The following is an 11665-nucleotide window of genomic DNA, read 5'->3' as shown; positions in this document are numbered from 1 at the left end:
TGATAAACGTTACTCTTGCAGTGACAGAGCTGAGGAATTACAGAAAAGAAAGGCAACAACTGTTGAAAAAGAGGTCCACTGGTTGGCACCGAACACAGCTTGAGAGAAAAACAAAGGCAGGCGGAAAACAGAGAGAAAGGGAGAAAAAGATAGACAGACTTGTCTTTCTCTCGTGTCTCTGTGGTATGACAAGTTTATGCACAGCAGCTGTGTTTGTCAATCAAGGCTAGGGGTGTTCGTTGGACAGTTTTTTTTTTTGTTTTTTTTTTTCAGGGAGGAAGAAGCGGAAAGAGGGGTGGGGAAGGAACGAGAGAAAGAGGGGAGAGAGCTGAGACACTGAGCAGTAACAGCAGGAAATGGGCTGATCCGGATAGGGGTAGATTGTGTTCCCTGTGTGGATTCAATGAGTCCACAGTCTTTAGGACTCAGAGAGGAACCAGGGAATTAGCTTAGCCTCTCGACTGCTAATGAGCCATGGATAGCATAAACAGATAAACAGGATTTTTTTTTTTTTTTTTTTTTTTTTTTTTTTGTTGCTGGGCACTTTTCTGAATCAAGTGCTCGTGATCGAAAGACGTGTCATTTTTGTTACCCCTTCCCAAACCTTAGTCTCACTGCCCTTCCTCTTTTCTTTTTCTCACAACCTCAAAAACATCTTTTTATCTTACCCTCAAAATATATATCTAATATATTCTCTATATATATTTTGTACTGAATTGTAGTTATAATGTACCATGCAATCTTTCAAGGACATTTAAAAGTCTCTTCTAAAGAACACAAATGTTGTGAAACTATTTACAGCAAATAACATTTCACCTGCATAGCTCTATTACTAAATATATTGTCAAAACATTTGTGATTTTTGCTGCCCACCTACACCTACTAGGCTTTTGCCCAGTCAGACAATCATTCTCAGTTTTGGCACCTTTCTCACAGACTGAATTGCTCGGTTTTGAAAATATTGCCTCATACATTCAAGACTAAGGACAATGTGTGTGTTTGTGTATATCTGTTTGTGGTTTTTTTTTTTTTCTTTTTTTTTCTGTGTGATATTGGTTTTGTGCAAAAGACAAATACAAGTGTGAGCAAAGTTAGGTGCCCTAATGGAAGTTAAGGGTTCGGCATGAAATAGAGGTGTGTGCCACAGAGCAACAAAGACAGTTTGCTTTTATGCCAAATAGAAAAGGCCGTCTGTAAGGGCAGCGTGCCTTTAAGAACCAACTGCCATCAACTCCATTTGGCAAGAGTGCATAACAACTGTGATCACTCAGACAGCGAAAACATGCTACTGTATGCTAGCTTCCTTTGGCAAAGTCCTAAGAATGTCATGCAAGCCACAAAAATAGACTTTCAGAATAAAAGATAGACTATCTGACTAAGCTATGCAGCATAATGATTAGAATTTAATGAAGACACTGCACGTGTGTGTAGGGTGGGCTAAATGTAGTGCACACCAATGTAATATGAGATAGCTGAGGTGGTTAATACTGTGCTTTAGTACATCCTTTAAGGGGTTTGCATCTTCCTAAAAAGGTTGTGCAAGTGGCAGGTTTGTTTTCGATAAAGGCTGACTAGATACAAACACAACAACAACTTTGCTATGCCTTCCCTCCCCCTCTTCACTCTATATCACCTGCATCCCCTCTTTTCTCTGGAAACGTTATTTTCTGGCCAGTTTGTCTCTCACTTAGCTTACTTGTTTTAAATTATTCAGTATTGCCTTTTGGTCCCTAAATGTTTCTTTGCTGTCTTGTGCAAAGAGGAAGCAGACCAGGCTCTTAGGCAGTTAAGAAACCAACATGCTATAGGCCAAGTTTGAGAGAGGATTACTGTAACAGTCCCTGAGCAGGTTGGGTGTACTTTTTTTTAAAAAACACATTTCTCTACGACACATCAACTTCTAGCACGGTGGGAAACCATTACACTAGAGCATGCAGGTCACAACATGCATTACCTCTGAGGTGATTGGTAAACTGCATTCAAAATCTTTTAGAAAGTCTTGGGTTTCACCCCCTTAAAACTTTGTAAAGAGATTATCTCTCTCACTTGCAGTAGTACAACTGAGTGAGAATTATGGGACATTTCTGTTGTTTTCACAGCTCTTCCACAGAGCTAAAAACAAAGAGATAAAATGTTAGGAATAACAATCTAGCATCCTTGAGAATTGGTGATCACAATAGCTGAGTGTTGGTTTTACTCTTACAGTGGCCTATGATAAAGCTGTGGTATGGGGACTAATTTGTTGGTTCAGACAGGGGCACCATAGGGCTGTGCTTTCTCGGAGTGGGAGGGGTTGTACTGATATTTATCTCATATAGCTTCTATGTTTTCCAAGGATCTGCAACCAGCATCTGGTTAGTTGCTGTTACAAAAATTAGCTGAGATATTCAGAGCAGCAGAGAGGTACAATGACTTTGTGCCTTGGGCCATCTTGGCACAACACAAGCACCAGTCCCACAATCTAGTGTCTTCTTGTGTCACTCTCATAAACAAATGAAAAAACCAAAAAACCAACTGGAAAAAAACAAACAAACAAAACACCAAGAACAGGCCTATAATCTATTCTTACTTGTCAACTCAGGCCTGTTTTGTTCACCACCCTATCAAACACAGGTCAGAAAGCCATTTAAGTACCTTTGTTTTACATAAGTCATCTTCCAGCAGATTAATGGGATAGTTTAAGGGGTTGGTGTTGGATTGTCCTTTCCATAGACCGCGAGCAAGTACTGTGTGGCCCTGTCCATTTTTTTTTTAGCAAGGTCACTGCCAGTCAGTTTGGTCCAGTATCATGACCCTTGCTGCTGCTTCTCTAGAGTCCCAACTTTTGCTTCCACGTTACTGTTTTTAGATGCAGGCACACTCACGCCACCCTGCAGGTTCTTGCAGCGGCAGCCAGGCCTGCTAACATTGTCGTAACACTTCTGTCCCAGTTTGGCCAGGCCCATAGCTGGCAGATAGCAGATGAGGCAAGGCAGGACAAGGGAAAGGGCGGCCATGAAGGACCAGCGCGCGCAGCAGTTGGCCTGGGAACATGAGCAGGGCTTGTCGGCGCAGGAGCCCTCATCGTCCTCATCCTCAGTACAGTGGTAGAAGATCCCTTTGACCAGGCACATGCAGGTGGCTGTATCCACCAGGCTCTGAGCAGAGCACAGGCACTCCTGGTTGCAGACCCAACAAGAGGGCAGGGTTCTGGGGAGCGTACACTCCGTGCAGCGGCACTTCCCACAGTGTTCGCAGAGAAGGAGGTGCTTCTTCTCAGCTGGTGAGGAAGGGATCAGCGCCAGCCCATGCTGGCCACCACTGGAGCATACGCCTCCTGCAGGCATCTTAGCAGACTTGAGGTCTAGTGATTTGGAGGAAGAGGAGCGGGAGGAAGCAGTGGAAGAGGAGGTGAGGACCTTGGATTCAGAGGATGCGAGGCAGCCTGGAGTTCGGGTATTGACTGTGTTCAAGGGCCCCTGGTGCAGGTGTAGGTTCGGGTGGTGATCCACAATTGGGGTGGGTGCAGCATGGTCCAGCAGCCTCTGATCAGATGAGGTGCTGCTGCTACTGCTTATAGAACTTGGCCTCCCACTGAAGGAAATCCAAGGGTGTGTGGTGGTGTCCTGGTGAGGGTGGGGTTCACACCTGCCCTGTTGGTGGTGCTGGTTTTGGTGATTGTGATGGTGGTTGTGGTTTGCCCCCAAGAAGGCCTCCTGATTCTGACCGAGCCAGGTGATTCTTCGATTTACAGATTTCTGGCTTGGGGGCTGCTGGGAGATGACTGCTGGGCTGTCAATGTAGTCGTTCTCCACATGCGAGGACTTTATCTGATCGATAGGATAGATAGTGAGGGGGTGCTGCAGGCGGCCATAGGGCACACGACTGTCCAGCAGGGGCTGGGATATGATAGAGGAGGACACTCCGGGGATGTGGTGGGGGACCCTGGACTCCATGTGTAGGCTGGTGCCTCGCACGTCTTCACTCTAAAGCAGCATTTATCAATACTGTAAAGACAGATACAAAAGAAAACAGTCATAACTGGGAGAATCGGCTGTTTTATGTGTACTTGCCCTTTTTCTAAAGCACCCATCTTAAAGAAGAAATTAAGCAAAAGATGAAAAGCAGGTGAAAGTGAAAAGAAACTGTTATTGATATACCAATATGGCTCAGTATCTCCATAAATTATGTCAATGTCCTTTTGACCCTTTTTGTAACCCTTTTTTAATTGCTTGTTGCTTTGACACTGCTACTGCTACACATCTGAACTGCTAAAACTACTTTCATCTCATGACTGAGACTTTCTTGTATGGTCATGATAAATCATACTATGACTATCTGGGATTACTCACTTTCAAATCAGCACATCAAACACCATGTAAAACTGACCAAATTTAGAGGCAGTTTAGTACAATCTTTACACTCAATGTGTTTCAGCTTCCCAACAGAAATACAGATCTTTGCAATACCCTGAATGTAGAGTTTCCAAACATCTTGATTTTTCAACTGAATACCAACAAGGTTTCAAACCTCCTCCATTCTAACTTTGACATAAGAACAATAGAAGTTGGACTCTCGTTGCCTCCTTCCCAAAGAGCAGGGAGCACCAGAGAGAAGGGCTTGCATGCAAAAGAAGGCAGAGCAGAGAGAAGGTTGCTTGAAAAGGGACTTTGACAAAGACAAAATGAATGCAGGAAGCAGTCTTTATACAGAATCACACAGTGAAATAAGTCTACTAATTAAACAAATATTTTAGATAACAATACATTTGTCCTCTAATAGACAGCATGTAAAAACAAAGTTGGATTACATAAGTATAGGAATTTGTGAATGCGGCTCATTTTCAGAACTGCATTTTATTAGTATTATTATTTTTTTTTTTGTGAATGAAAGAAGCTGGCTGCAGTCGCTGTTAGAAACATGAATCAGTGCGCCCCCGTCATGATGAGCTTGAATGGAGACCATTTCATCCTTTTCATCAATGAACGCTCGACTGCCGTCAAAGACCAAACCAGTTCTCAGGAAATAAGGTGACTGAAAATAAAACGACGCAGCACGGCGTTTATATTTCCACCAACCTATCTGGGGTGTTTTATTACCTTATTGCCTAATATAGCCCTTCCCCCTAGTTATTTACAGCCAGTCTCTGGTTATTCTTCCAAGGCCGCATTCATTTTACTAAACATAAACTCTCTTTTAATGCGATAAATAGATTTTCAATTTCCTAAAAAGATGTGAACCACTAGTCCCCCCGTGTTATTAACCCTAACCCTTCTTCGCGTTTCCTCGAGCCTGCTGGAGAAACCTGTTGCGACATTGCTGGCACCACCACAAGCGCTTGCGATCGTCAAATCTCGACCATTACGGGCTCCAAGTCGGAACTGAACCATGCGTATGTGTGTGTACGTCCCCTCCCTTCAATATGTGAATGAACTGAGTCATAAGAACCGGAGGCGGCAGATAACATGTTCATATAGGTATTGTAACCACGTACTCAACACACCGTTCTGATATCAGTAAACCGAGGAAAGGACAAGCATGACGCTAAAAATGGTTCCGCGGCTCTAAGTGCGCAGTTTGATGCGTAAACGTGTTTTGGTTTTTTGGTTTTTATTTTGGCCAACCAAAAGAACAAGATTAATGGTGATTAATGATTATTTTAATATTTTATCGGAAGCAAAGCTGGACAATGTATAAATGCTCACGGTTAATTGCAAAAACACCTGACACGGCTTGCATAGCGTGCCAACCAGGCCGTCTCTGCAGAGCGAGACAAGTAACCGAGGCGGCTGAGGTACAACATGTCCGGGCTTCAGGGCGGACGGAGGGGCAGGCAGTGGTGGGGATGTTGGACAGTTCCGATGCATTTGTATTATGACAGTGGCTTTAGATGAAGCCACAAAAAGAGACGGGATAGATGCTTCCCTCTTTCCCAAAATAAAAGGGGGAAATTATAAGCGCCACCAAAGTTACGTGACTTAAAACGCGACGCCGTTCCCCCTCCGTGCGCCCTCAGCCCCGCTTTAGGTACAAAAATCGGTGGTTAAATATTTACCCAGTGTGCAAACAGGTCGGGGACGCAGTTTGTTTGCAAAATGGAATATGCAAGAGGGTTTTTGGTGCCTGCAACCCCCGCGGACTGAGAGGGACGTTGAAGCGTATAGGAAGAAGCCATCAGGCTGAATGGTGGGTCTGTGCAGACGCACATACGCAAGTAACCAACAGTGAACACCAGAGCTGATCACTTACTGTGTTTCAGGATAAAACTCTCATCTCTCCGTTGCACACCAAGTTTTTGCGCGCAGGGTTATAGTCCAGTCCAAGCGAGCGGATAGCTCCAAAAGAAGAACACGTTGAGTGAAGATTAGTCCAAATTATTTGGAAATAAAATCATGAGAGCAAGTCTCCGGCTCTAATCTCTACTCGCTCGGTGCGTAAAAGGCGACTGCGGTTGTGGACGCGGAGCTTTGGGTATGATGTTGCAACTACCGAGGGGGAGGGAAGTGAGTTTTTATGAATGGGAGGGTAGAGGAACGGAAAAGGGACGGCACTGCGCAGATGCCTCGGCTTTTTTTTCTTCTCTCTCTTTTTTTTGTGAATGGGAGGGCAGAGCGTCTCGGGAGGGCTGAAATGCGGAGGTTACATTTTTATGAATGGGGAGGACTCAGAATGGCATTGCGCAGGCGCGATGCCGAGATTTTTATGAATGGGGAAGAAATGGCGAATGAGGTGTGTGTGTGTGTGAGAGAGAGAGAGAGAGAAGCGGGGGGGCTTTTATTGGTCACAAGGGCAAAGTCAGGTCTGATTTACATAAAGAGTCGGCTCATCGGCGGCGGTGCCACTCGCTTTATTTTAGACCGATAATTTATTTATCTATGCAGCGCCCGCTTCCTGCTGAATGTTAAAGGAGACGCGATTATTGCATTGTGTAATAATTTGGAGAGCGAGGGGGGATGTGAGTGGGCTAAATCTGCAGTGAATGAGTTAATTTCTCCTTTGCTTGCAAATGTGACCTCTAATATTTTTCCGATTGTGATGAATCCGTGCCCACATGTCTAATGGAGAATATAAAGATGCTGTGCTCGCCCCTGTTGGAGAAAACACAGCATCTCTGCAAAAGCCACATTATGGCAATAATATGAGGTGTCAAATAAATAAATACAAATGGTAGCAAGCTGATGGTTTCTTTTTCTTTTGAGACAGTAATCTGTGGATGAAGATGTCCTGAAAATCTTTCACATAACATGCCTCAGCTCGAGGAGGATAAATAAAAATCCTTCCTGTTCTATGTAGAGCAGTTTATTGCGAACAAGGACGTGCATTTCCTTCCTCTGCAACAATGTGAAGTATGACTACAGCTTGTATGGAAGTGTGAAAAAAAGAAAAAAAAACGGAGGAGGTGGAGGGGAGGAAAGAGGGTGAAGGGGTGGGGGGTAAGAGGATGGTGTGTGTGTGGGGGGGTTGGTTATAACGCCTAGCCTGAAACGCAAACCAGCATGAGGGCAGGCAGGATTCACAAAAGGACAGGATGTTGTTGATTTGTACCGAAACCACACGGAGGAAATGAGTGTGAATTTCCTTTCTCTCCGACATCCCCGTGTGTGTGTGTGTGGGTGTGTGGGTGTGTGGGTGTGTGTGTGCGTGCGCGCGCACTCCTCCCTCCCACTGCCCAGGCTTGGGGCTTCTTTAAACCAGTCAAAGGTTAACAGTTGCCCCCATTATTCGTTTGCCCATATCACCATGGTAACCATTACACCTCCAAATTGGGATTATTGTTTTGGAGAAAACCCGGTGAAAGAAAAGGGGAAGAATGAGGTGAATTTATTTATATTTTAATGCATCAGGGAGAGTTCACGATTTCCTTCAGCCTTTGGCAAGAAATCAAGTTGAGTGAACAGACTTTCTCTGATCAGTAACAACATATGTAGACCACTCTAAATGTAAGAGTTATTTTTTTCTTATTGGTCAGCAATTACCAAAATATTTTATCACATACATTTTCTCTAACTATGCTATCTAATATGTTTCATCATATACCTGTAATATTGATTTATGGATTTAAATGACTGTGGTGATCAAGAGTAAGCTTTTATCATGCAAGTGACACATTTTTTTCTCTTTAATGTTTATTTTAAATACATTTTTACATGAATGTAAACCATGATTGTAACAATACTGATGCCAGCTCTACTCAACCCTGCACTGATAGATTGTATAGGTAACGGATATATGAATGGATGGAAGAATACAAAAAACAAACAAAAATGTTAAGTGATGAAATCTTGAGGATGTTTTCTGGTTTTTATTTCATTTTTATTTGGCTTTTATCTTGACCTATTGATTCATAGTTTATATTAAAACTATACTAACTAACCATACTATTTAAACAGCTTTGTAACAACAAGAGGGCATGTGATGACTTCTTCATACATCTTTAAGTTTCTTACATTTCTCTGTCTCATAGAGTCTCTCATACATATAAATGTACAGATTGCCTACTGGAGAACTTGGAGATTTTCTGTCTGCAGCTGTGTGGCTTGCAGGCATTGGCCTGCATGAAGTGCTTGTTGAATTGTAGATTTCTTGTTGGTATGATCATCCAGGCATACATGCACAGAAGGGACGGCCTAGATTTCTCTCTTGAGCCATTCCTCCCGGCCTTCCTTCCTGCCACATCTGCTGGCTACTGCTGTGAGCTTGGGATAATAATGGACAGCCCCATCTGCTTCCAGAGCAGTTTGACATATTTCTTGTTTTAAGTTGTTTTTCCCTCTCTTGTGAACAAATCTAACAAAGCCTTTGTGTTTTCTGTATTTTATTTTATTTATTTTTTTTTACGATCCAGACATTTCAGTCTAAACCGAATTACATCAACAGCTTTCTGTTTATCACCTAAGTGTATCACTTGATGTAATTCAGTGATGTATTTGTGCTTGTCTGCCGTGTATTTCCTGACCATTTCCAAGCCACAATAACTTGTGAAGAGGTGGTAATTGGTCAGTGTGTGTATATTTGTGTGTCCCAGTGTGTGTGAGTAGGGTGTTAGATGGCAGTGCTTAAATGCAAATCACTGTACCAGCTCTGCGGAGTGCTCTCAGCCTACATCAAACACTTCCTTTTGCAAGTAAGCCGTCATTTACCCCCCACTCCTGACCCTTTACAATACACATCTCTCACCAATTAACAGTATTGTGGACCTGTAGTTGCCATGTGACAAGCTGTAGGTTTTGAATATCTTTAAGTGCAGGTCTTACAGGGCGACTGTATCTCAATGGTCATGGCTCTCCTCACACAAATGAAATGACATTTTGAAGAGAAAATTTGATGAAAAAAAAAAGGTAAAACAGTTAAATGCTGGGTCATTGTGTTTAATGAATGTGCTTGATACCCATTATAAGATAATCAAATCCAGCTACTGAGATGCGTCTAATGTACATGCGGTGCCTTTTCTTCCCCCAAGCACTGAAAAACTAAAAATTAAATTAAAATTATTAGTTCATTGAGCAATTATTTAACTGTAAAATATTATATCATGAACATAATGATTTTCTAAATAATTAAAACAATCTCAAAATTATTACTTGGAATTTCCTCAACTGTTAATATTTACAAAATTTAAATTATACAAACTGTATTAAATACTTAATGGAATGTTTTTAACTAACCCTACAACTAAAAGTATAGTTTACTTTAAAATGACATACAGACAGTTGCAGCCCCACAGAAAACTCTCTCCTAATGGTTGTGTCTCTACTTGGGAAGTTTGCTGTGCTAACTTCCTGTAAATATTTGTGTTGTTAAGGAACATTGAGCAATCCTATTCTACCCTCTGGCTGAGAGTGGTGGACCTTAGTTAGTCTACATTCTGGAGAAGAATCAGAATCAGAAATAGTTTTATTGCCAGTTATGTATAAACATACTAGGAATTTGACTCCAGTGTGTTAAATCTTGGCCAAGGGAAAGACAAGGATATATATATATATATATATATATACTCTACCAGTCACACGTTCTCATTCAAATGAATAGGAAATGGTGCCCAATCTGACTGGCAGTGTATATACATTAAAATTAGAAATATTAGAATCATCTAGTGGAATATGGTAAAATAGTGCAATAGTACAATAATGTGCAAATATTCATGAAGTTGTCAGTTGGCTTATGGGAAGATCTGGGAGTCAGCCGGAGGAAGGACCTTGTGGTTTTGGTGAACAGAGCTCTGTAGTGCCTACTAGAAGGAAGCAGTCTGCGTCCTGGGTGTGATGTGTTTGTAGTGATGGTACCTTCCTGATTCCTGATTCTGGACCTGTAAAGGTCCTGGATTGAGGGCAGGTTGGCCCCAATGATATTCTCTGCAGACCTTACAGTCTGTTGCAGTCTGTTCCTGTTCTGCTTGGTGGCCAATCCAAACCAGGCAGTGATGGAAGTGCAGACAACAGACTGGATGATGGCAGCGTAGAAGATGACCAACAGCCCCTGAGGCAGGTTGAACTCTGCTGGGCCTTCTTCCTGACAGAGTCTATGTGGGAGGTCCACTTCAGGTCCCAGGAGATTGTGGTTCCCAGGAACTTGAATGAGTCCACACTAGACACTGTTCTACTGAGGATTGTGGGGTGGGGTGGGTTTCCCTCCAGAAATCCACTGTCATCTCCACAGTCTTGAGTGGATTTAGCTCCAGGTGGTTCTGACCACACCAGACGACAAGTTGGTCCTCCTTGTGCCTGTACACAGACTCATCACCGTCCTGGATGAGGCCGATGACTGTTGTGTCGTCTTTGAACTTTCGAAGTTTCATACGCGGGTAATCTGTGGTGCAGTTGTTGGTGTAGAGGGAGAAGAGCAGCGAGGGAAAGACAACACCCCTGGGGGGCGCCAGTGCTGATGGTACAGATGTTGGAGAAGATGCTTCCCAGCCTCACCTGCTGTCTCCTGTCGGTGAGGAAGTTGTAAATCCATTCTCTGGAATATGTCAGCATGATGTCCGATTGTCCACGATTAACCATTTATGGGATGAAGAGATATTCTGGACAGCCCAAAAGAAAATCGTGCAATTCCCAACAGGGCTATTTGTACCTCAGGAGGTGGTAGAGGAGCTTTCAGGGACTACAACTAAACTCTAAGATTGGCTTAAAAACACATCCACAGATTTGGATAATTAAGGAGAAAAATACAAAGTTAAATAGGATTAAATTGACCAGATCATATTAACTGAGAATTCAGAGAAAATAGGGCAGTTAAAACAGTAAGCCAAATGTAGCCAAATGGATGAATGGTTAAATGGTTAGTTACATGTAATGGGTAAATGCTTGAGATTGTCCTCCATTATGGTAAGGGTGGGACATTTTTTTAAAGAATATAGGCTTTCAGCCAGTTACAAAGTTAGCAAATGCAATGGTGTGTGGGAACCTAGTGGGATACTCAAACTGAGAAAGTTGAGAGCTGCATTGTAGAAAACACCTCCATTTGCCTGCATTAAGAGATGGATCTTGCCCATGAGGCCAGGTAGCTTCTCAAATATTGACTTCCTTACTTGCTGCCTGCCTGGCCAGGAGGTGTGTTTGTATACTTTGGAGTCAGGAAAGGTGTGTGGTAAGAGAGGTAGGAAAGCGGGCGGGGTGCATGTACATGTGGTCGTATGACTCTGTGTGTCCACATCCATCAAAATAAAGAGTTTGATGACTTTGGC

At 42.9% G+C, this 11665-nt stretch overlaps 1 protein-coding gene across 1 annotated transcript; it reads right to left on the bottom strand.

Moving 5' to 3' along the window:
- Window positions 1–489: 489 nt before the first annotated feature.
- spry4 (sprouty homolog 4 (Drosophila)) lies at window positions 490–6445 on the bottom strand. Its single transcript, XM_029519650.1, has 2 exons — window positions 6229–6445; window positions 490–3986 (listed from the first exon to the last, which is right to left on the bottom strand). Exon 2 carries the CDS (start codon window positions 3933–3935, stop codon window positions 2787–2789), a length of 1149 nt encoding a protein of 382 aa, XP_029375510.1. The 5' UTR covers window positions 3936–3986; window positions 6229–6445; the 3' UTR covers window positions 490–2786.
- Window positions 6446–11665: the final 5220 nt, after the last annotated feature.

This window comes from Echeneis naucrates, chromosome 14, assembly GCF_900963305.1.
Source record: "Echeneis naucrates chromosome 14, fEcheNa1.1, whole genome shotgun sequence".
NCBI classification, from domain to species: domain Eukaryota; kingdom Metazoa; phylum Chordata; class Actinopteri; order Carangiformes; family Echeneidae; genus Echeneis; species Echeneis naucrates.
This window is presented reverse-complemented; position numbering and strand designations above follow the sequence as displayed.